Raw genomic sequence first — 26,971 nt, 5'->3', positions numbered from 1 at the left:
TAAACAGCAGCATTTCTGCATTGAAATGCTAGCACCTGCTCACTGAAGTGCTGGAAATCACAAGACTACAAGAATACCAAAAAGTCCTAAACCTACTGCAGACATCAAGCAATATTATCCCCAATGATATGTTGTTGGATGCTGCAAGAGTGAAGGAGGTGCTTGGCCCCAGCATTTAGCCCTTGGCTCATGTGAAAGCTCCCCATAGAATCTTTAGTGTAAGAGCAGCAACTCCATGGACTTCTACAGAGAGGGACATTTGCAAGAGATTTATGTAAAGAATTGTTGATTTATCTCCAAGAGCTTAGTTCACGCTTGTAATTGTTTTTAAGTATACTTCAGTGATATAATGTTTTTAAAACAAATTTTAATAGTGTGGTTAATCTTAAGTATTTTTAATGTGTCTAAATTTCAGAAGTTCTCAGGCCTTGACGTATTCTTAAACATACAACGAGTTCAAATGGATCACTGCACAATGACTTAGTTTGCTGTGGAAATGTATGGTTTTCTGGAAATCAGACAATGAAGAAGGCTCTGCGAATGCACCAAGGCTTGGCGATGAGCCTGGAGCCAGCTATGCCAGCACAACAAAGTACAGATTAGGGTGCACACTTATTTTGTTCTCCTGGCAACAGTATACAAATGTTGTCACTAAAACCAAGACTACAATCATTTACAGATCAGAGTACTGACAAAAGTTTAGTTGCTAAGCCAATCCTGGATCAATAAACCTGTCTCAGCATGATTTACAATAAACTCACTTTTCTACATCATTTCTTTGTTTATACTCCAATGAGCATTATGGCAGTAATATACTTGGAACATTCATTAAATATTGGCATACAAAATTATCTGTACTTTTTCCAAAGTATGACATCAGTAGCCTTTGTCTTACACAATTCCGTTTTCAAAAAATACGAAGTAGTCAGATATAGGGTTTACAATTATAAAATGTTTTTAATGCTAGTAACTCTCCAAAGTGACCCTGTTGTGAACATAAGCTAAAAAACATTAACTTATTCTGTTGCTTTGTTCTGTAAGGAGAGGTTAAACAAAGTTGGGTTCTTTTCTCTGGACCAGTGGAAGCTGAGGAAAAGATCTGATAGACGTTTATAAGATTATGTAAGGCATAGACAGAGTAGGCAGCCAGTATCCTTTTCCCTAGTGTTGAAATGTTTAATACCAGAGGGCATACATTTAAGATGAGAGGGAGAAAGTTCAAACAAGAAGCACAGGACAAAATACACAGAGGGGCGTGATAAGAGGCTGGAATGTGCTATCCGGTCTGTAGTGGAAGTAAAACCTATAGAAGCATTCAAGAGGCTTTTTGATAGGAATCTGAATGTGCAGGAGATGGAAGGTAATATACATTGTGTAGGCAGAAGGGATTAATTTAGTTGGATATCTGATTACTAATTTAATTAGCTCAGTACAACATTGCGGGTCGAAGGACTATTGCTGTGTTTCATTGTTCTATGTTCTAATGGTCTAAGCACACAAATTCTAGGCATTTCCTGTATGCTTTAATACTAATAACATATTGGTGATATCAGACCAAAAATTAAATTAGAAAGACTCAAACAGAGTTTGCAGAGGGCCAGCACCAGTGTCAGTAATGCCGAGGTGAAAGTTATGTTCATTTTAATTTTTTTTTTAAGTTGGGTTATTTAATTACACATATTGAAAAAAAATCAGACTTAAATTAAAATGTTGATGGGCATAACTGAGCTCAGAAAAATCTGTGATCAAATAGTTCCCAATTTAACTAAAAATGGGAGCCACGTAAGTATGGTGCTGCGCTGTTTGCTGTGAGACAGACACCACAGAATAATTAAAATGTGATACTGGTTCCTTTAATTATATCGGTGCCTGATCCATAATTAACAATAGTTGGTTTAAGTTGTGAATGAGAGCAAAACTTTTCTAAAATAGTCGATAAAGATTTAGTAGTCTAGGTTAATGGATTTGGGAAATCATTGTTAGCTCTTCAGTTCATAGACTACTATTTCCAGCTACAAATTGGATGAATCTAGTTGAGAAGTGACTGGATTTGTTTGGTGTTGAATCATCTTATATTTTTCTTAATCTTTTTTTATATTTTCCATTATTTCAAAACACCAGAAGATCAAAGCAGGAATACTGGTCATTCTCATTTTAAATCAGATCTTAAAAAATGATCATTTGTAGAAAACAAGGGCTTGAAGATGTACACGAGAACTTGTAAAGTATTTAAAGAGCCCAGCATTGTTTAAAACAAGTTTGAGTTTTTGCCATTGTCCACAACATATACAGTTGCTTTAATACGTTGCTGTTTCCTCCACAGCTCTCCAGCTTTCGATCAGGAATTTCTCTTTGTCTTTGCCTCCCGAAGAAATCAGCAGGAAAGTCTGCCAAGACTGGACAATCAGCGCAGGAGGTCCACAGTCCTCTTCGTTGCCCCATTATGAAAAATGCTCATGGCTCCTTCAATCACTGTCAAGGGAACCATTTTAAGTCCGCTTTTTCCTTATTTCCTCCTAGAGGACCACAATTTTGTTGTAGGGTTTAGAAGCTTGCATGCCTCAAGGACCCAGAGAGCATGTTGGCTGGAGTCAGGGCCTTATGCTTCAGCTCTTGGTAGGGCCACCCATGTCAACCAAGTCAAAGGGTAGAGGCCAGACTAAGAATGGTCCACCAGTCCTCCAGGTTCCGGAGTTCAGCTCATAGCTAATAACAGTAGCTGGTCAAAAAAAATTGTTAAGGAAACAGCAATGAGGAATCCTTCTGTATCTGTGTGCAACAGTGTGGGTATGGATATGGACAGACAGAGATGAAGGACCTTCTTTGCTGCCTTAAAAAATGCCAGTGGCTAACAGATAGTAAGTAAATCAATTTTCTTCCCTTGCACTAGATACACCATCCTCACTACATCTATCAAATGATCTTGCACAAGCACTACCTCAGAGATGATGGTCAACAAGGAAGTTGAAGGGTCCTGTTCTTGCTTATGGTTGAAGCAATATATATAGTCTGAAATTCATAAAGCCCTCTGTTGCCTTTTTAGAGTGAGATTTTATCTCAAAGATTTCCAGGAGAAGATGTGATGAGAGCATCCATTGTTTATACTGGGGTCAGCACACTAACAGGCAGAGATTTTGCTATTTATGATTTAAGCGACCATGTTACCCATGGCCCATTTGGATTTTGCTTAAACATCCCATGTACTTTCAGGAGCCTGGCTATCAGGTATAGAATAAGGTCTCTGTCTTGGATAGTGTTTTTGGCTGTGGCTTCATTCCATTAGTTGTCAATACTAAAAGTTCCTGAAAGACAACGGGAACTTCACCAGAAATACAACACACCGAGGATAGCTGAGTTGAATTATTCTGTGCCATCTGGTGATCCAGTTTTAATCCGAATGCCTGATCATTCATTGAGTTGGAGTCAAAATATTATATGATTTGCACCATCAGTTTTCACACTGGCAATGTTGTTTGCAATGTAGTGAACAGTCTTGTGGGGGGGTGGTGGTTGGAGGAAAGACTAAACTGATAATAATATTCTCCTGGAGCAGATAATGTAATGAAACCATTATTTCATTGTTGAAGTTGATTAGCCAAGGACAGTGGAACCAGAAAGAGTTCCTTGAAACAACATGGGTTGGTGGCATTAGAGAGATCCTGATGGATTGCTGGGTATGGGCTGATGATGTCCCAACAACACTGTGTTGCAACATCTTAACAGATGCTAGAACAGTCGATATTCAATCACAGTGGAGCCACTGAGTTGGGATCAAATTTAAGGATCCAGTGATTGCCTGCAAAGCCTGGCTCAGGTGTGTGTCAGTGGCCCGCCAACTGAAGTGAGACCAGGAAGCAGACGTTGCTGGAAGTCGGAGAAGGATAAGTTGCTTCATCTAGCAATGCCTGCATTCTTAGTTATATCTCCTCCAAGAAGACCACAACCTTGTTGTAGTTTGGAGGCTTGCGTGCCTCAATAACTCAGAGAGCTATGTTGGCTGGAGTCAAGGACTTGTGCTTTCTCTGTTGGTAGTGTCATCCCTGCCAAACAGGTCAAAGTGTAGAGGTCAGACTAAGGGTGGTCCACCAGTACTCCAGGTTCAGGGATTCAGCTCAGGACTAACAACCTTGACTAGTCAAAAGCAAATTGTTATGGAAACAGTAATGAAGAATCCTTTTTTTTAATCTGTGTGCAACTGTATGGACAGACAGAGATGGAGGACATTCATTGCTACCCTAAATGGCAGCGGCATAACAGGCAGTAAGTTAGTTATATCTACAGCCAGCTATCATTATAAATTTATGCCAACACTGATTCTGAATGTTTATTCAAACAATTATCTTGGGTATATTTGTTTCACTTTAAACATGCCAGCCTAGAAACGGCTTCAAGAAAAAATATGTCTGTTCAGGAAGAAAGGTTCAATCTTTACCTGTCATCGGCCAGAGGTTGCCAAACTAACCAGAGAACATGAACTGCCAGAGATTTTGCAGCCTTGTTAGCTGCCTTCATTACATCAGATCGAGTGGGTCACTGTGAGTGAAACATATCTATGTTCTTTTCTACAGATTTCCAATCTGTGAAAGCTAAATCCAAAAAAAACTTGCAAGCTGGAAATTGGCAATAAGATAGAAAATGTCGTAAATATTTGGTCTGAGTGGAAGCCACAGAGATGGAAAATAAGTGAGGTTCCAGGTCAATGCCCTTCTCTGATCAAACCTAAAATGTTAACAGTTTTTCTCTTTCTACAGTTTTTGTCTGAACATATGCTACCCTCAAGCTCTCTGATGGCAAAAGGTGTTTTTTTTTTCATCAGTGAAGTTTGTTGTGATGGACAATCAGAAGCTCTTCAATACCAGAAAATAACAAATAGATACACAGAGTTGAACAAACATAGGTTAAAGCAGGGTTTCTCAACCAGGGCTCTGCAACAGATTGTGATTTTATTTTAAAAAATGCTGTTTTTGAACGTGCAATGCGTGACGCTAATGCTCGCAGTGGTGGGCAGTGACCAAGCAGCCCTGTTTGCAATCTTGTTGAAGGTCTCTCAGCCCAGTACAGCTCTGGTTGAGTCCATTCTCAGTTTTCAATGTAAGATAGGGAAAGCTGTTGATAATTGGTGAGCACAACGTTGTACGGAGGGGAGAACGGTTGGTTGATGACAAGCGTGAAGTGCGTTTTCCAAGCATTGAATGGACTCACCCATTTTTTTTATTTTATTAACTCCTGTGTTTTACAAACATGTCTGATGATCCAATATGGGGATTTTTGAATTACAATCTTCTGAGTCATTTCACTGCATTAGTGCAACAACAGACACACAAAAAAAAGTCTGTCATTACAATGAGAGCTATTTATCAATAGGTTTTACATGGACTGATGGTCCAAGTTGTCCTATTCGATTGTGCCTAGTCTGTGGCAGACAACTTACACACGTAGCAATGGCTCCCGCAAAATTGAGAAGACACTTAACTAGAAATCACAGCCATATGACACTTAAAAGCGCCAATTATTTTAAATGGCTATTGGAATCTCAAAATAAACAAGAGTAAAACTTTTGTTAATGTGGTCACGGTCAGTAAAATGATCCAGGAAGCAAGCTATTTAGTAGCAGAATGTATCACCCAGAAAAGGAAAAGTCACACATTTGGTGAGAACCTAATAATGCCAGCCTGCAAAATTATAGTGGGTAACGTGCTAGTACGAGATGCAGTATGAGAAATTGAAAATGTTTCACACTTAATGACAATGATGACTGGTTCTTCGCTTGCAAAGATCAGGAGGGAAGAAGAGCCCTCGGGAGCAACCGCATGATCGTTGGTGACCATAGAAGCCAATTCTGGATCTGCAGTCTCTGAAACAGTAGGGACACAGGGACAGCTCGGATGCGGGCACTTGGTTCTCTTCAGCAGTTGCTCTTCCGGATTCCTCAAAATTCTTGGCTGCACCATGGATCAGTATTCTCCAGCGGTCTCTGACACAAGCCAGCTGCTGCCACTCATTGACCTCAATATTTGCCTGAGAGAACTGCTGCTTAAGTTGGTCTTTGTACCTCTTGCGGGGGGGCACCACAACCTCCCTAACCTGACAGAGTTCTCTGTAGAGTACCGTATTTGGTAACCTGGAGTTGCCCATGCGAGACATGTGGCCTGGCCAGCAAAGTTGCCTGCGCAGCAAAGTGGCTTCAATGGTTGGAAGTTTGAGCCTTCTCCAGGACCTCGTTGTTGGAGACACGATCCTACCAACTGATACCCATGATGAAGCAGTGACAGCACTGATGGAAGCGCTCGAGCAACTGAATATGACCCAGGCTTCAGGGCCATATAGCAGTGTTGTGACAACGGCAGCTCTGGACACCTGAATTTTTGTGGACAGACGCAGCTGGTGGTTCTTCCACACATGTTGATGGAGGCACCCAAAGGCACTGCTGGCTCTGGGGAGTCGATTATCAATGTCCTTACTACCATAGTGTCATTGGAGATGACACTGCCCAGGTAGGTGAACTCAACCATAGTGAGAGGGCGGATGTCAATGGGGATCCGAGGTGGGTTGTAAATGCCATGACGGGGCTCCTGATGGAGGATCATTGTTTTCTTCAGACTGACCATTAAACCAAAAGTCCCTGCAGCCTTGGTGAACTGTGACTGCAGTCTGTAGAGCATCCTCAGGATGCCTGAGAAGAGCACATTTGTCTGCATATAGTAGCTCAAGAATGGGCTCTTATATGGTTTTTGTTCAGGCAAGAAGTAAACACTCACAAACAGCATGACAAGCCAACATATTGATGACGTGTCACAGGATGCTGAAGAAGTTTCAAGTGGTAAACTGAAAAACAGCAGCTTCTCTATCCAGGTTAATGAGTCAACAGATTTCACCAATAAATGTCATGTTGTAGCATTTGTAAGACTTGTAAATGATAGTGAAATTCAAAACAACTTTTTCAGTTGTAAAGAGCTGCCCAAAACAAGCAAAGGCCAATATTTGTTCAGTGCTTTGTCTTCATATCTGAAAACAAAAGGTCCTTCTTGGAGGAACTGCTTTGGCATCTGTACTGACGGAACTCCATCAGTAGTTAGCTCCATGAGGGGTTTCGTTTCTCTTGTAAAAAATCTTGATATTGTCACAACACACTGTTTTCTTCACAGAGAGATGCTGATGTCAAAAACTCTTGGAGATAAAATGAAAGAAGTTCTAGATGATGCTAAAAAAATGGTAACTTTATTAAACAAAGGCCAGTTACTCGAGGATGGTTAAAAAAAAACTATGTGAACACCTGGACAAAGAGCACACCAGTCTCCTGCTCCATACAGAAACCATCTGACTTAGCAGAGGAAGAGTTCTCAACAGGTTATTTGAGCTGTAAGATAAATTGCAAGAGTCTTTTCAAGAAAATATTAGGCCAGGTTTTGTTGAGTACTTTGAAGATGAACAATGGCTTCACAAGCTAGCCTACTTAGCAGACATTTTTCATCATAGGAACTAGTTGAACAAGTCTCTGCAATGCCCTGAAGAAAATGTTTTGACTTCGAGTGACAAAACTCCTGGATTTAAAAAGAAACTCAATATTTGGAAAAATAATTTTGCAAAAGTAAATCTCGAAATGCTTCCACTGCTGCTTGGGCTTGAGAGTGAGGAAGGATATCTGAAAGTCTTAAGTCTTATTGAAAACCACCTGGAAAAACTGCAGAACAAAATGGAACAGTATTATTCTTCCCTTTGAACACATGTATGACTGGGTGAGGGACCCATTCTGTTCAGCCTGAGAGCTTGACTTTGAGAGAAGAGGAAAAGCTTTGTGAGATGCAGTCTGATCATGTACTCAAGATAAGATTTACTGACCTGCTCCTGGAAGTTCTGGATTTCTGTGAAAGAAGAGTATCCTGCCATTCTTAGAAAGGTAATGGATGTTTTGCTGCAGTTTTCAACTTCTTACATGTGTGAGCAAGCTTTTTCTAGTTCTTAACCAGCATCAAGAGCAAGGACAGAGGTTGTCTTATTTCAGTTGAAAATGAAATCACTGCACGCTAATCTCATATTTAGACTATTTATGTAGAGTACAAACATATTTGTGCATCAAAAAACAAGCAGAGGCTTCACATGCTAAGCCTATATTTGGGCCTGATCATGTCACTTACTAAGAAAATGCTTTTTCAAAGCCCTATATAAAATTGTGTCTTAGGCTATATTTTTACTCATATTGCTTTAGCATATGGTTTTAGTAACTTTACTATTCAACATTTTCATGTTGTAAATAGCACAAATTAAAATCAATTAACAATCTTTATTTAAATTAAATCTGCTGAGCCTACCTTTGAAAAATTAAATCCCATTTTGGCTTAAACCAGTTATTTAACACAAATTTATTAAGTTTTCCTAATGTTTTAAAAATTTATGAAAGGGAAAGGAAGCTTAATTTCAAGAAAGGGAATGCTAAGCTTAACTTTTTTTTCAAGAAAAGTTGACTAAAAATTCATTCTCTACTCAAAAGACCTACTACAACTTACTGATCACACTAACATACTAAGAGCGGTAGATCTGGTAATTATTACGCAAGGGTTCCCTGAAATATGAAAATTATTTCAAGGGTTTCTCCAGGGCAAAAATGTTGAGAACATGTTTCCTTTAAAGCAACATGTAACAACATACAACCTTAAAAAGGTTTGGCTCAATTTCCCTAAGAAATTTGAAACATATAATTTAACTATTCAGCTTATAAAGCCAAGCCTATATCATTTTATTAAAGCAAAATGGTTTTGATTCTCAGAAGAAAACTTGACAAACTGTTCATTTGCACGAGTTTCATTTCCTTCATTAGATTTGCCTTTGCCTGATATACAAACTGCCTCATTACAGTCATAGCACAGGCAGAAAATGATCACTGGCTTACATCCTGGGCACCCCCAAATCAATGAATTCCAATTGAATTTCCTTTTTCAGTATAGCATTTACAGAAATGTTATTATCATCATACCCAAAGCACCTTCTCACATTCCATTTGCTCTTAAATCAATGAATCAATAAAGCTTTTCTGATTCAGAAGTTGCAAACAATGCAAACATTCATTGCTTAATTAACATCCCCATCTACCTTCTCCTTCACCACCAATGAAACCCTTACCCTTGTGTCTTACATTATTTGCATCAAAAATTATGAGGACGGAACATTAAAGAGATTTTGTATTCCTTATGCGCTATGTTGCAAGTTGAGTCAATAAGATTTAACCATTTATGTTTAAAGCAGCTGTTTGAATTAAATCACTTGAGCAAAAGTTCTTTAAACGGTGGCATTTGATCAAAATCAATAAGAAAATACTTGGGTGGAACAGTATCACATTAGATCAGATTCAGTTCTGATCTCTGCTGCTCTCTGTGTGGAGTTTACACAATCTCCCTGAGGATTTCATCCAGAGCTCCACTTTCTTTGTTTGACTGGGCTACTTCTATGCAGTTGATAGGTTAATTGATGTTCTAAGTTGACCCTAGTATGCAGTTTAGGAGGTAAAATCTGGTGAGCATTTGGGGAGAATACATTGGAATCAGTGCTTAATGAATGTAAATAGATACTCTTTGGTCAGCATGGCTTCTGATGGCCAAAGGGCCTATTTCAGATCTGGGTTCCTCTTTAACTCTGAGTAGGAAGTTTTCATACAAATCATGTTCAGCGGGATGATGTATGTCTATTGCTAACTGAGAAGATCTAGCCAGATAATACTATTACAGTATACTGGAAAGAACCACAAATTTTTCAATGCGCTTCTTCTGCTTGAATATTAGGTTTCTGTAAACTATAGCTGTGGATCAAAAAAGTTAACCAGTAAAATCCTTTCATAATACCAAGAAAGCATTACATTAATGGAGAAAACATTACAATAATGTAAATAGCCATGCACTGTAAAAGATAATAGGATGTAATTATCTCACACTGAGGTTTCATGACAAAATTTTTCAACCAATACAACCGTAGCACATCAGTGAACTGAACTGTTACATGCTGGAATTGAATTACTGTACAGTAGCAATTACTTTTCATTCAAAAGCCATAATGAGCATTCATGTCATAAGACAAGTAGGCAGAAGCTTCTCTGAATAAATGGCTCTCTGTACAAAACATCTTTACATCAATTTATATATATGCAAAGATGTAATAACCAGAATTCTTAGGGTGCATGTATTGTATTATCTATTCTTGATCTTATTAATGGACAGCAAATATAATGTCTTTTCAATATACTTCTAAACAAGTAGAACAGCGTCCAAAATTTTTACACTTGATTCTTCTGATTTAGTTTCCACATGAGTAGGTTTGCTTTTTAACAATGAATAACTATGAAATATAGGCTATGAATGTTGAGAAAATGCAATTGTATATCATTTAATTATTTTAACTTATTGAATCACAACTAAATTGTCTAACTTTTTGACATTTGGTTCCACCAAGTTCTACACACCTTTCATGTTTTCTGTTCAGGTTATTACAAATGTGCACTTATAAATGTTAAATTCTGTCTGTATTAATTTACATTAATTGAGTTTCTCTGAGTCCTTTCACTGTTATCAGAAAATACTGTATTTCAATTCAATAAAAATGCATAAACACAAGATATTCTGCAGGTGCATGTAAAAAAATACACATTGTTTGGAAATATTGTAGACACAACCAAGCACCTTTGTCTAGGTATCTACAATATATTCAATTTATTATTGCCACTAAACTACATTACCCAACAATTTTTGCCTTCTTTATAGCCCGCTTATTTTAATTTACTTTGGCATAATGCTGTGGCATAATTTTCTATAACCTGCATGAACTAAACAAAACAAAATTCAAATTGTATCCAGAAGAAACTATATAAATCTGTGAGAGAGAGAGAAAGAGAGAAGGGTAGAGAGTAATATATTTAAATTGAATTAGATACCAAGATATAATCTTCTCCTTATGCACTAAAGAACAATTGTTTCTGGCACAAATCTGGCACCTCTTCCAGTTTTATCCTTAATTTCTGCTACTATGCAATTTATTTTTACAATCTGTATCCAAACGAAATGTATACATTGGGTACCACTGGCATTTTAGTACGCAGATAGGATTTAGTGAAATGGGTTGGTGTTGAGAATCTCAGAAGTCAATTTGTGCTTGTTCAACCAAATCTTAACACTCGAGGCTCATTCAGTTTGCCTGCTAAAAGTCTTTCTGTATAGACCAGTTGATGAGAGATAAAGAAATGCGCAAGGCAAGCAAAATGGATGCCCATGACAAAAACAGAAATGGCAGAGAAGATGATAATGTGCCACAAAATTTAAAATATCGGAGGCATTTCAAAGCATAATAGACTAATAGAGTTTAAGTAAAGGGTAAGGGAAATAATGAGAAAAGAATGATTATTTGCATTCAACACAATAAAATGAGAAAGTACAGATTAGTGCTTCTCTATTTTTCCTTGAAAGATCTGCATTTTCACATTCAGTAAAATACACACCAATTCCTTACCCTCCACCTGCTTCCCAGGTGCCTTGGGACGCTCCTTCTAAGGAGCTGAGAATTCCCCAGGGATGCTTCAGACTGATAGCAGCCCTGCAGTCATGGCAGCCAGCATACTGAGTGCAGCTGTATTTTTATTCGCCGTAATAGGAACTTACTAATTGCCTTTATTATTTAAGGGTCAAACTCCTTTCAATTTTTGCTACCCTTTCCCATCTCCCCTCAGCTGAGGGAGTCACACACCCCTGCTTGGCAATCACTGATATGAAATGGCAATATTTAAAATGATAACTCTGCAGTGTGCTAAATGTTCACAGTTTCTACCTGCTTAACACTGTGAGTTTCAGCAGGCGTTGTGCAACCAATGTGTTGAGATTGGTAACTGCTGGTTATCAGTACCAAACAGATGGTCAAATAGGGAATGGAAGTGGTCTGGATAGGTATCCCATTAAGAGTAGTCACCTAATTTTCTTTCTCAGAAGAAGATAAAATGGTATAAAAGTAAGATGAACCAGATTTTGTAATAATAATGACAACAGAACCACAAGCGTTCTCCATTAAATTAGCAGCAACACTGGGACTTCCACATCTACCTGCTTAAACCATAAAAATCTACAGCGGATTACCACACCCTTCAGCTCACAAACCAGAAATCACCAAGTAGACAACTTGACAATTTTTTTACAAGCTGCCCTGTAGGGTTATCAAGGGTAATCTATGGAACCAATGTAAATTTAAGAGATACCTGTGAAAAAATTACCTGAACTTTTTAAGCTTTATTGAGATGTGGTCTAGATGAGATTTTACTATCATTCTAAGTTATAATTACCTTTTAGCAAACTGGTAGTAAATTGCAGCTTATATATTCCAAATCCCACTCAAGTTTTCTGACTTTATGTGAACAGATGTAATTAATTACAATGCTTATGAAAGATGAATATGGGTGATGCAATTTTTCCTCAAAAAATGCCTTTACTTAAAAAAGGTGAGAGTTAAATCAGGGATTGTTGCACAGCATGGCTCAAAGGGCCAGAAAGACCCATTCCATGCTGTATCTCAATAAATATATAAATCAATCTTCATTGCTTTATTTCTACCACTGAGTTTTTAATTCCCTGGCTCTCTTTACTTATTTTCCTTTGTCTGTCTTTCAATGGTCTGACTGCAGCTTCTCATTTAAACAACTGAAGGTGTGACGTGTAAACTTCAAATTACGGAAGAATGGACACAAGTTCATTCAGAATGTCAGATCTCAGTCTAATGTGGAATGCTTCTGTAGCTGCCCTGTCTGAAGAGAATCACTTTCACAAAGGAAACAAGGCAAACACCCTTTCTTTGAAGTTTTCATTTCCTCAAATTCAGAAGCAACCCAAGTAGGTATGGAGTCTAAATAAAAAAAATGAAATAGCACATCCTCTGCAATTTTTCTGGATTCAGATTAGATGTTAAGCTTTTGATAGTGGAAGAGAAATATATTTCAAAACTGGTCTCAGACAAAGACTGTGGGGTTTCATATAAGTCCATGAAGTTGTAAGAACCTACTGCTCCATTTGCCTTAGAGACCTTGTTCTTTATCCCAACTCAAGTGAAATCATTGCTTGCACTCTATAGCAGCCTTGAAGTGAAAATTGAATTCTGTATTGGCATGAATACAAATATTTAAATTTCTACTTCAAAATATAGGTAATAATCTGGGTGTGCTGAGGTTTCATCTTTGTAACTTTCCCAGGACACAGGGAAAATATACCTGGTTGAACTCCAGACGTGCGAGATACACTAAGACGTTTAAAGTGATCAATTAAGCCATATGGAAACACTGAGTAATTTGATTGATATGCTTTTCCCTTTCTCTCATTAGTAATTCATCAGAAGGCCATTCAAGATCAGCAATTTTCATTATGATTTTCTCATTAATAATTTTATCAAATTTTAGATGGCACATTGCTGCCTTCGGTTCTGTACCGTTACGCTTTCATTCGAGTGAAATGTCCTAAATGGTTTAGCCATTTCTCCATCAAATGACACACAGCGAACAGCTACCTGCACGGTATGGCAGCAGTCCTTTGTCTCTGCCAAAACTTGTTTGACAGAACGTGTCAAGAACATTATCTCCACCATCTAATAGGAGAGGGATAAGAAGAAGCAGGGGGAACACAGTCTCCCTCGTTCCTTTCCAAGCCACTATCTCAACTTGAGCATAACATCTTTCATTTTCATGGATTTTTGCATCACCTTTAGCCACAAATGAGGCACCAGGAATGTGAAAGGTAGCTAACATTGTTCCCAAAAGTGGAAAGGATAAACCAGGAAACTACTGGCTGGTGAATCTTTCATTACTAGGAGGGTGTGGTGAACTACATATACCTGTCTGGACATGCCCCCCCCCCCTGCTGACTGCTCCAGTGGCTCCTCCCACAGACCCCTGTATAAAGGCGATTGGAGGCACTGCTCCTCCCTCAGTCTGCAGGATGTTGTACGATGGTCTCTTGCTGCTGACGGTGCTTTCTTCCAGCTAATAAAAGCCTATCTCGACTCACATCTCCGAGAGTTATTGATGGTGCATCAGAGGGAAACTGCTTGAACAAAGTTTCTTAGGAATGGTGATGATGGCACTTGGCAAGGCAGGGACTGATTAGAAGGAAACAAGTATAGAAGAGATCTGGCAGGATGTTGTCTGAAATAGAGGGCTTCAGTTACAAGGAGAAACTGGATAGGTTGTGATTGTTTTCACTGGAACACCAAGGAATGGTATTATAAAGATTTACAAAATTGGTAAGAGTACAGGCAGAGTAAATAGTCATTTTCCAGAAGTAGAGTTGTCTGATATTAACGGACATAGATTTAAGGTGAGAGGAGATAGATTGAAAAGATATCTGAAGTGCAGTTTTTTTCTGCACATAGCAGAGGCAGTCACAATCACAGCATTTAAAAAGCATTTCACAGGTACATGGATAGGAAAGAAATAGAGTCATATGGGCTAAAAGCAAGAAAATAGGATTAGTGTAACTAGAAATATTTGTCAACATGGACAATTTGGGCTGTTTCTCTGTTGTACAACTCAATGACTCAGACAAGTGTTTCAGTTCAACGGCCTTTCATCAAATATACTGACCTTGATAAAAAAAAGTTTTAAAAAATTGCTTAAAATGTGGACTTTCAAATTCTAGAATTTATTTCAGAGATAGTGCATTAAGGTAATGCCTTGGCAATGTTAACCACTGCTTTTGTCCTCTTTAAACTGTATTACATTTATCCCTTCAACTACAGAGCTGATGTGAATTAAGAGAGCAGTGTGAAAATCCTCTGAAAATTTTAAAGCTTAGTTGAGACATAGTCTAGATGAGGTTTGAATACCATTCTAAATTATAATTATCCCTTCGCAAACGAACTGACAATAAAACGCTGATTTGATATGCATCTCATATTTTTTTAAATTTCTGACTTTATGGTGAACACCTGGAATTATTTACAATGCTTACTGTTGATTACTACAGGCGATGCAATTTTATCTCAACAAAGTGCGGTTATTTGCTTAATTTGTTTAAAAGTTTTCAGTTCAATTTGCATTTCAAGATGCCAAATTAATTTATAGCGCTGAGGAACAAGATGTTCAGGTTCAGCACTATTCTGAGTTGCTACATTAAATACAGCTTAGCTCTTTCCTCTAACTACACACCGCCAGACTATGAATGATACATCAGCAACCTTGAGCTGGCAACACTACTACGGCCCTAAATATTAATACAAATGTATAATCGAAATCAATATTTAGTGACTTATCAGTAATGTGTTCTATTCTTATATCTATAGGCAGGGCTCTAATCTCCAGGATATAACAAAGATGCTGGTTAATCTTATATGCTCTGTTGGTAGCACTGTAGCTTGCAGGGCTAATACGAAAGAAATAAGTTACCAACATAGGAAAGATGTTTGTCTCTACTGCCTAAGAATAAAGAATTATATGGAATAAAGTACTCATAAGAGAGAAGGAATGAGGACATCAACAGGAAACCATCTGGACCACTCTTTTCAAATAAGTGTCTCAAAAATACATTTTTCAAATTAGAGTTAAGACAAAACACTATGAATGGATGGGCCATTGACAGTGAAGTTGTCATATGCTTTTGTTCTATTTCTTGTTAAATCCATTGGTCTGGAAGGCCTGAGTCTTTGACAGACGGAGATTCTGGACAATTAGATGAATTCATAACCCAATACATTTTAATTCACTTTATTTTAAAAGTATGATTACAAATAACAGTTTCAAAGTGGATTTATTATTATCTGCATTATTATTATTATTATTATTATTATTATTATTATTATTATTATTATTATTATTATTATTATTATTATCATCTGTATGCATGCAGCATACAGCCCTGAAATTAGATTTCTCCACATACAGGCACGAAACAAAGAATCACGGAACCAACCTGTTCGAAGAAAAACATCAAGCCCTCCTCCCCCACACGCAAAAAGAGTTGTGCAAACAAAAAAAATGAGCGAAAACACAGAATATAAAACACAAAATCTAAAAGCATTTTTCAGTCACAGTTAGTCATACAAATAAAATAACAAATTAAGTTAGTCATACAAATAAAAGCTGAAGTGTGTATCAATGCAGATTTTGCACAAATGTGAACTCTGGAACAGATGTACAGCTATAAGTTGAAAATATAAGTCATCGTTCTTCATATTTCCTAACAACGGCTCAAAATTACTTTACTTCTAAGGAACTCATTTGCTGAAAAGCATTTTGCAACAGCTGTTAGCTCTGGAAGGTGTCGCAGAAATGAGAGTAGTTCTTTTACCTCTTACAAGGAGTTTTCACCAAAGATTGCCCATCTCTAATTTTAATTACTCAGTAATCAAATCCAACTGCAAGCATGTGCAACAAAGAGCTACAGTAGAGCAAAGTGAAGATTAAACAGTTGCGGGGTTTTTGCACTTCAATTTCACTCATTTACCTCAGCGGAGAATGTGAGGCTTTTCTGCTTTGTTACCAGCTGTGGTAACTTAAATGCAATAAAAATAATGGTTTAGATCAGTGTGTGCAATAACTGTCTTACAGAATTAGTACCTCTTGTGTTTCCTTGCAGCTTACGAGTAACGCTTGTACAGATGGATTACTTCCTTATCAGTAAGATGCAGATTCAATTTTCACTAATCACAGCAAGAGACTATGCTATAGTGAAGCATTTTTGCATGCACTTGCGCCTAGGAAATAGTTTTGTCATTATTTTTTATTACATTTGAAGGTTTAGCAGTTTATGCGATGCAAACTGAAAGGCAGACAGTCTTCGATTGCAATGCACATTGTCAAAAAGAATTGTTCCAGCAGTTTTATAGATGTACTTACTCGTACAGCTTCAGCTTTATTATGAAACATTTGTTCCATATCCTTTGCCAGTTTCTTGACAAGCTGGAGTCCATCTATTTCCTTAACAGTGACAGTCTTTTCATGCTCTTTATATTTCTGTGGGACAAAAAAGAAAGACAATTAATACACCATAATGTCATTCTAATTAGCTAGTAGTAGCACCATATCATCACCTAAGTCTTAAAACTAAACCTGAAATCAATAAGGACCACCCAAAAAAAATATTTCATTGGCGATGAAATCAGCTTCTTTCTTTAATGTGAATTCTGTATAATAAAAATGTGATAAATATGAACTGTGCCATCAAATCTCATCAAGTATATCCATTAACATGTTTCTTTAGCTGAATGAAGTGAATTATGTGTGCTAAATTGTGCAACATCCCATCATATTTTAGATCATACTGATCTCAAATTCTAAATCATTTCTAATGCAAAATTAAATTAACTTCTTGAGGAAACACAATCATATCTGAGGGAAAAAAGGATAACAAATTGGCCCAATTTTTAAGCAAATTAACACCTGATATAGCTGATTTTTTTTCAGATATTTTCAAAAATTAAACAAGATATGCGAGATTCCCAGGAACATATAATTGCAGGTTGTAAAATACCATAAGATAATAAGATATAGGAGCAGAATTATGCCATTCAGCCCACTGAGTCTGCTCCACCATTGAGTCATGAGAAAAATACTGTTCCTGTTCACCTTATATGCCTCTTATATTTTAAACAAGGTCGCCCCTCTTTCTCCCACTTACCAAGGAATAAAGTACTAGCCTGGCCAGCCTCTCCCTATAAATCGGTCCCTCCAGTTCTAGCAACTTCCTTGTAAATTCCTTCCAGTTTAACCACATCTTTCCTACAACAGGGTGACCAAAACTGTGCACAGTTCTCCACCTCCTTCCCTTAACTCCCTTATCAATCAAGAACCTATCAATCTCTCCTTTAAATACACCCAGTGATTTGGCCTCCACTGCCCTCTGCGACAATGAATTCCACAGATACACCACCCTCTGGCTGAAAAAGTCTTCCTCATCTCAGTTTTAAAGGGTTGTCCACTTATTCTGAGGCTATGCCCTGAGATCTTAGACTCCTCATCACCACTCTATCCAGTTCTTTCAGTATCCAGTAGGTTTCAGTGAGATCTCTCTCATAGGTTAACCTTTTAATTCCTGGAATCTTACTTGTGAACCTACTCTGGACTTCCTTTGGTGACAGTATGTCATTCCTTAAACTGAGTCCAGAATTGCTCATAACATCCCAAATGCAGTTTGACAAGGACCTTATAAAGCCTCAGTGCTTTATATTCTTGCTTTTATGTTCTAGTCCTCTCAAAGTCAACACTAACATTGCATTTTCCTTCTTTACTACCAAACCCACCTACAGATTCACTTTAAAGGAATCCTGAAATAGGACTTGTAACTTCTGAACTCTCTGCCCATTTAGAATATAGTCTAAACCTTCCCAATGCTGTATTCCATCTGTCACCACTTTGCCCACTCTTCCAACCTGTCCAAGTCCTCCTGCAGTCTCCCTGCCTCCACAACACCACCTGTTCCTCAACCTATTTTAATAGTGTCTGCAAACATGGCCACACGGCCATCAGTTCCTTAATCCTAATCACTGACGTATCCCAACACGGACCCCAGTGGAACTCCACAGCATGTGTCCTATAGATGCAGCAGTGAGAAATGAATCATACGCAATAAGAAAATAACAAGAATGAAGTGACAGTGTAAATGAAAAGACAATCTTGCAAGTAATAACACAAAAATAGCTGGAAGTTAGTTAGACAATGCAATTGGTAACATTGTGCATAAATGCCTTGAGCAGAGCAAGGGTAAATTTTCCACTTCCGGTGCAATAAGAAAATTGCCCCAAAATGTGTTTGACATTGTGCTAATTAATTACCTTGACCATAATAAATGCTTCACATTTCCCTGAAAATTGCAAGACTAATTCCTCTTCTATACCTTCCATTGTTCTCTCACCCTCCTTTCTTAAATATTTTAATCGGATTAATTACTTTCAATTCACAAGATGTATTTCAAATTCTAAGAATTTAGGAAGATCACTATCAGCGCCACCTCCTTTAGAAACCAGGATTATAGTCCATCTGGCTAGGTTTGTCAGCTTTTAGCTCCAACACTTTCTCTTTGATGATATCAATTACTTCATGTTCTTCACCCCCTTCAGACTCTTGTTTCATCACCAATTTCACTTTGTTTATTGAATCTTCTACTTTGAAGATGGATGCAAAATATTTGTTTATTTCCTCAGTAATTATTTAAGGCTTTGTGTATGTGTTTTTTTGTATTAAAAATCCAATTCTTATCAGATCTGTATGTGGTTATCCTAATGAGAAAACTACACTGTTCGTCAAAGAAATTGGAAACACCATATTGTTTGGGTAATCGCATTGTAATCACCAGTGGCACTTGCAAATTCCTGGCTGGTGGCTTTCAAAGTTGGAAGAGCAATTTGAGGATTCCATTTTGAGTGGTCTGTGAATATGCTATTGGTAACTCCTCCTCATTCTGACAATCAAAGCAACCAGCATCAGAATCAGGGTTATTATCACCAGCATGCGACGTGAAATTTGTTAACTTAGCAGCAGCAGTCCAATGCAATACATAATCGAGCAGAGAGAGAAAAAATAATAATAATAAATAAAATAAAAGCATAATAGTAAATAACCAGCATGGTGAAGGTGGCTGATAATGTCTATCTGAGGCAGTGTTGTAGACTATTTTCAATGAACAACAAGTTAGTTTCTATTATTCCATCCAACATTTTAAAGTGTGGATTCTTTTCTAAAAAGGAATTCCATTCTAGTCCACTTTTGCCCAATTAGCAAATGAAGCAAACGTACCAGTTGTAATTATAAATGAGCAATTCATACTAGTATTAATTCAAGTAACCTTGGGGATTTACAGCATGCTTTCCTGTCTCCTCTACTCCTGTGGTGGACAGGTCACACTGAGTGCTCTGGTCCTTTCTATTCAGGAACAAAAGCACCATTTTTTAAACTTCTCTGTTAGGTAAGTAGATAAAAGCATCCCAGGCTTAGGTTCATCCATTAGCAAGGTCTACTTTAGAAAAGAACAGTTGCAAGAGTGGAAGACCATGTTGAACCTCTTTTAAGTGGTTTCTCTCAGCCAGCATTACTGCAGCACTGGGCAAACACCATTTCCCAGAAATCTCAGAATTGTATGAAAGTCTCAATCTCTCCTCCATCCCCTCAAATTCCTTAATCAAGAGTCAGGGAAATTGCTTCCCAAAGTATGCAGAACCTGCAGCACATGAATAATTGCAGGAAGTTACAATAACAGCTTTCGGTGTCCTGCTTCAAAAATTGTCAAGGATATTACAATACATATTCACCCAATCCTTATATACTAATAAAAGAGATTAGTAGTAGCACTGCACACAGCCTGAGCAGTGAGCATCATTTGTTTAATGATTCCTTTAATTGACCAAAGCATTAAATTGCAGCATAATTTAACACATGATAGATTTATCTGAACTAAAAATGAATACATTCTATTTATAATGATACTCTGTAAAGAATCATTTTGATATTGGTAATGTCTCTAAAGTTTGATGGTTGCTATTATTTTATTAAACAATTATTGCCTATAAATTATAGTAATTTTTTCTGATGTTAAAAATGCTGTTTATAAGCTTGCCACCAAAAAAAAACTACAGTATTTATTCTTTTCAATTTTCTCCTAGAGAATGGCTTTGATACTGTTTAATTTTTGACTTTCTATTTTTGGTTTACAAGAGTCTCCCCCTCCATCACACAATTGCTTCAGGATTCCTTCTTGTTTCTAGTTGTGCTTCAACTTCATGCCACTGTCTTCCTCTATTCCAAGACTAAGCTTTTCCACTGTTCCGGGAATTCCACTGTTATGTTCACCGACCAGGCTTTATGTACATGTGTCTAACCCCAATCCCCCAATCTTGACCTAGCATAACTGAATTGCCTTCGGTCCTGTCGTAACCAGTTTACCCCATTTTACTTTGCTGTGTGGCAAGTCCCAGCACTGCAACATATCCCACCTGCTGATGTGCAGTCTCTTCCATGGGATGGCATAAACGAAGAAAATGCTTTAATTTTTTTGATATCAATTGCTTAAAGTCTGTTAATTTGCTTCAATATCCCCCACCTTTGATAGGTCACTTTAGATCTTCATACTATTTTAGAATTTACAGCTCAAAGATATGTTGCTTGTTCCTTTAATTGTAATCCCTTGCCCTGTCCTTTCTGTACATCTCTTCATTGAACATAGAACAGTATAGCACAGTACAACCTCTTTGGCCCACACTGCAGTGCTGACCCTTTATCTCACTTCAAGATTAATTTACCCCTTCCCTCATACCTAGCCCTCTATTTTTTTCATCAAACTACCTATATAGGAGTCTCTTAAAAAGCCCTGATTTATCTGCCTCTACCACCACCACTAGCAGTGTGTTCTATGCCCATACAAAACCCAACCTCTGACATCGCCCCTATGTTTCCGCCCAATCTTCTTAAACTTAAACCCTCTCATTGGCTCTATGGGAAAAAGGCGCTGGCTGTCCACTCTATCTATGCTTATATCAAGTCCCCTCTATCTCATACACCTCTATCAAGTTAGCTCTCATCCTCCTTTGTTCCAAAGAGATAAGCCCTCTTCATGCATTATTACAGTACCATAAACAGTAGAATGCAAAGGCAAAAAACAAATAATTAGACATCTAATTTCTTTTTAGCAGCTATTTACTCTAACCATTAGAAATCTTGCCAATATTTCTTTTCTCTCTCCACAACAGACTCTGAGCTCCAATATAAAGCTTAATTGTTCAGCTGCTGTTTTAGCATGCTCAGTTCAACTTGGCTGTCCTCAGCCCAGATTTCACAAAGTACAGCTTAGAGAAGTTATATAATCCTCATACTTATTCATCCACACAAACATACAAATCAAAGCATATAATTGTTTCAATAACTCCAGCACTTCTGCTTCCATTACTCCACCCAGAAAGGCTTTTATCAGTTTTCTTCCATTGTATAATACTTTCAAAACCATTTTCTTATACTTCACACTTGACATTTAACTTAAGGTCCCAATATCTATGCTTAGAAATTAGATTTCACCCATTTCCAGTGCATTTTGAATAGGAATATTGCACTAAAACAGGACTAATGCTGTTTCCATTAGCAGCTCCACAAAGAGCTGTCTTATGCCTTCCACAATGGCTACTGAGAAGTCAACTGGAGTTCCCCTGGCAACCGCAGATTAACAACCTGAAAGGATGATCTGCAGACAAGGGGTGGGTAGTTGGAGATAGGGAGAGAGGAACAAATCTCCTAAGTGTGTGAACAGCCCTGCATTATGGTCTGCCTAGGTAAGCCCCATGCCCTGAGTGACACCCAGCAGCTTTGTGGTGTCAGCTGATGAAGGGGCCAGTGCTCATGTAAGATTGGATTTGCACAAATGTGATGGGACCACTGACTATACAGGTTCCTTACAGGGCATCGTAAACTGAGGTTAGTAGGTACTGTGTGAGCATTATTGGATTCAATTGAACAATGAAGTTTGTAGATCATGTACAAGAACTTCAAGTCACATCGGCAGTAGAGGGCCTGTGACAACATTATCTGTGCGACTGACATCAGGAAAATATCAGCCAAGGTAAAGTAGGTGGAATACCATCTGGAAGAGATGGCAAGAACAATCTACCCCAAGTAGACATACCAATCAATCCTACTTCCATGTTCTGTGACCTAATTCTCTATAGATTTATTAGATACAAATACAATATTATTCATGTCCACGGTAGACAGAAGAGATTAACCACACACACATTCTCACAGGAGTAGAAAAATAGTCTGCTGACAGTAGATTACCAACTTGGCATCCCTTTTGTACATTCCTTCCAGAACAAGTACTTTATCTCGTACCTCAGTGACCAGAATTGAATGTAGTGCAGCAGGCACAGCATGACCAAAGTATGCGCTGCTTCGGAACGAGGACTTTATACTCCTGCTGACTTCACTACCTTGTTACTCAGTCCAGCAATCTGTTAATTTCCATTCATACAGTACATAATATCAATGCATGTAACATTTTGAGTGTACTTCTTCATTTTTTCCATCTGTCTTGACCATTCCACAGATTTATACCTGTTAGCTAAAGAAATTCCTCCTTACCTCTGTTCTAAATGGACGTCCCTCTAATCTGAGGGCTGTGCCGTCTGGTCCTAGACTCCCCCACTATCAGAAACATCCTCTCCACATCCACTCTATCTAGGCCTTTCAATATTCAGTAGGTTTCAACAAGATTCCTCCCCCCCCCCCCGCCATTCTTCTAAATTCCAGAGGTACAGACACAGAACCATCAAACGCTCCTTATATGTTAACTGTTTAATTCCTGGGATCATTCTCATGAATCTCTTCTGACCCTCTCCAATGCCAGAACATCTTTTCTTAGATAAGGGGCTCAAAACTGCTCACAATATTCCAACAGCAGTCTGATCAATGCCTTAAAAAGCTTCAGCATTACATCCTTGCTCTTATAGTCTTGTCTTCTCAAAATGAATGCTAATATTGTATTTGCCTTCCTTACTACCGACTCAACCTGCAGGATAACCTTTAGGATTCCCAAGTTCTCTGATTTTTTTGAATTCTCCCCATTTAGAAAATAGTCTACACTTTTACTCCTTCTACCAATGTGCATGACATACAGTTCCCTACACTACATTCCATCTGCCATTTCTTGTTCACACTTTTTGCTTCCTGTCAGTCAACCAATCTTCTATCCATGCTAATATCTCTCTTGTAATACCATGGACTCGTATTGACTTATCTCTATCCTTCCTCAGCTTTTCCGACTCCTTTTTCTGGGAATGGGCTAGAGACCAACATCCACTCTAAGTCCACTTTCCTAGTTTATTAATCAGTTTTACTGTTGACGGTGAAACAATATCATTACTCCGAGCCCAGCTGTACACATCAGCAAAACGATAATTAGTGTCCCCTTTTCCAGACTAAATCAGTGCATTACATATCTAATATGTCCCAAATACCAGAACACATAATCTCTGGAATTTGCTGCAGTGGTCAGCTTCACTTCTGCTTAGGGCATTGTATCAGTGCAAAACTTTTTTAGTGGCACAGTTAAATTCATATGTTGGTATATTCATATTTTAATAACTATTTTTAACAAAAGATAAATGAACAACAGCTTCTACAAATGGGAAGTCAATAATCCTTAATCAAGTTTTTCTTTGGTACATTAGAAGCACAGCTGGAGAGTCATTGTATTTCAGTGGGAAATACTTCTGCTTGGAAGGGATTTAGGCTCAAAGACAAGAGCATTTGTCATTTTTTGACAGGGATGCAGTAAAGCATTGCTTCAACAGCATCCACTTTACCAGATCATTTCACACAAACACTCAGAAAGGAAAACCACTACTTCACTGTCAGCACATTTAATGTTTTTCATGCTTTCGAGTCACAATTTTTTCACGATAACTGAGCATCTAGTAATAACCTGCCAAAAGTAAGCCAGGGGGAGTTCAAGTTTGAATGATTTTGGCAAATCCAAACAAATTGATGTTAAGAAAAAACAGTACAAATGAAAAGCAGGTTGGTCAGGAGTTGGTTATACAGAGAACAGAACTATGGTGAAAGAGAAAGAGAAAAAAAAACAAATCAGACCTTATTCATACTACAAAGATGGAGGAAATCTCACAAGGATTAACATTTGAAAAAGGGAACTGATGACCCCCTAACACTGTTTAAAAGTGTTGCAGGTGTTGGCTTGCATGTTAAAAATATTAATGGTTATAAATGTAATTTAAAAATTAGTCTTGGAATAGGCTTTACTTTTCAAGATATTTATCTCTTAAATGAGAGATTTGCCCATTGTACTTTGTCTGGGTCTGAAAATGGCAAAGTAAAAATCCAAAGAATTTCTTCTATTCTATCTTCTTAACTCCTCCTAAAGTTATCCAATAACAATGCTACCTACAGGTATTGTCACAAGGACAGACTCAGTAGATCACTGGGAGCATTTCATCAAAAAATGTGCAGCTGACAACTTGACAATTGCAGTTCATCACCTGCAGTCACCACTGATATGCAGATACCCCACAAACCATCTCCAAATTCCACAAGGATGAACAGCTGGTCAAGGATGCCCTGTCGCCATCTTGTAAGAATACCTGCAGCACTTGGCCAGTGTGAAATATAATCTGGGTAGAACCAGTACAGTGCAAAAGTCTTAGGCACATATATATAACGAGGGCATCCAAGACTTTTATGCTGTACTGTATTTGTCCATGTGGAGCAGAGAGAGAGAGAGAGAGAGAGAGAGAGAGAGTTTATAAATGTGGTGGGAGCAAAGGATGCTGGGAATGACAAGGGGTGGAGCATTGTGGGAGAGGGGTGGGACAGGTGGCAGAGAAGGAGTGCCGGGGCAGGGGGTGGTGTGAGTGCAGCCACACCCAGCTGAGACACCAGGCAAGTGTTATGAATTATTTTTGTAAGTTTTCCGTAAAATCTGACAAACCTCTCATCAATTCTCGTAATAAAGAAAACAACAGAATGCAACACTCTATCTCAGGAATGACACTTTTCATAGATCATTAATCTGTGAGCATTTCATAAATATAAGCTGTACTCTTTCCTGTTTTTCATGGTCTTCCTCTGGCTGAAAAAAACAAGACATTCCTCTTTCACTCTCGATCCAAACTTACAGAAGAACAAATTTGTTGTACTTAGAGAGGGTGTCAAAAGTTGCTTCTGATTTTTCTAGTCCATTTTCCCCAGTCTAGGATTGTTTCAACACACTTACAATATGTACCTGTACCAACAACAGCACATCCAGCAATGCTAGTGTAACAGGTATTCTTTAAATGTCTGCACAATCTCGGCCCATCTTCCCCATAATTAGTTGCAGGAACTTTTTGTTCATTGAGTATTGGAGATCAGATAAAGAAGGAGACAATCCATTGGTCCAGAAAAGTGGCAATGAGATAGATGAGAGTATCATCAGCATATATGTAGAATGCAATGTGTCTTGAGATGACGTTACTAAGATCTGGAACCTACATGAAATATGGTAAGTAGCCCTGGGTTAAACCCTGGGACAATCCAGCAGCATAAGAATGGTAAGAGAATACATTGAGCTCCGTCTGCATTAAGTAAATGAGAAGGAGACCAAAGAAGAGCAGTTCCGCTCAACTGGACAACACAGAGGGACAACTGAGCTGGACAGAGTGGCAGATTCTGTTGGAACCTACAGATCTCAGGAAATGGCTTACCGCAGCCAAGGTGACAAAGGATTATATTTGTGACTGTGAAGAGGACCATAAAGTGCTATGGGATGGACAGAGTCTCCTGAGGTTTACCACAGTCAAGGTAACAAAAGATTGTATTTGTGACTTTGCTGAGGTCTGTAAAGTGCCATATGAGTTTAAAATGGCAAGGCATCACAGGGCAAATGATTTATACTCTGCTCCTTTCCAAGTCTTGTAGTAATGTACTTTCTTCTCATTGCAGTCAATCAGCCAAATGCCTTAATTCTGCTTCTGTTTCTTACAGTCTCTTTCCCACTCCCATTCTGACTTTCCGAATGTAGCCTTCTGCACTGTTCCAATGAAGTCCAATGTAAGTCTGAGTAGCAGAACTTCATCCACCATCAGGGCATGTTGCAGCCTTTCTCTACTCAATATCACCAATTTCAGGTAACTCATCTTTGCTGTTTATATCAATTCTTCAGTCAGTTACCCATCTGTAACATTAACTCAGTTTTTCTCTCTATACTCAACTGAAACTACCCGATCTCCTGAACAGTTTCTCTCTCACTCTTTAGTTGCCTTCATCAACCTATTGACAAGGCTTCATCAAAAGGAAACCACCATGGCATTCCTGACCCTATCCTACAACAGATATTCTTTTCATCCCATCCATCTCTCAACAGCTCGCCCTTTCATTTAAAACAACTTTTCTTTCCTCATTCCAGGTGCCGTTGAACTCTGCTACACCCTCCAAAGACAGTGCCTAACTGCTGAGTGTTTCCAGGATTTTTGGCTTTAACCTTCAATGTGAAAACTGTCC

At 38.2% G+C, this 26,971-nt stretch overlaps 1 protein-coding gene across 1 annotated transcript in view; it reads right to left on the bottom strand.

The window, feature by feature from the left end:
• cacna2d3a (calcium channel, voltage-dependent, alpha 2/delta subunit 3a) overlaps window positions 1-26,971 on the bottom strand; it is an 893,404-nt gene that overhangs the window by 636,467 nt on the left and 229,966 nt on the right. Inside the window, exon 4 of the mRNA XM_059944148.1 lies at window positions 16,841-16,957. Within this exon, the coding sequence (XP_059800131.1) occupies window positions 16,841-16,957 (117 nt within the window). The remainder of the gene's footprint in view (window positions 1-16,840; window positions 16,958-26,971) is intronic.

This window comes from Hypanus sabinus, chromosome 19 (assembly GCF_030144855.1).
Source record: "Hypanus sabinus isolate sHypSab1 chromosome 19, sHypSab1.hap1, whole genome shotgun sequence".
NCBI lineage: Eukaryota > Metazoa > Chordata > Chondrichthyes > Myliobatiformes > Dasyatidae > Hypanus > Hypanus sabinus.
Note: the sequence above shows the minus strand (reverse complement) of the source record. Positions and strands in the feature narration are given on the sequence as shown.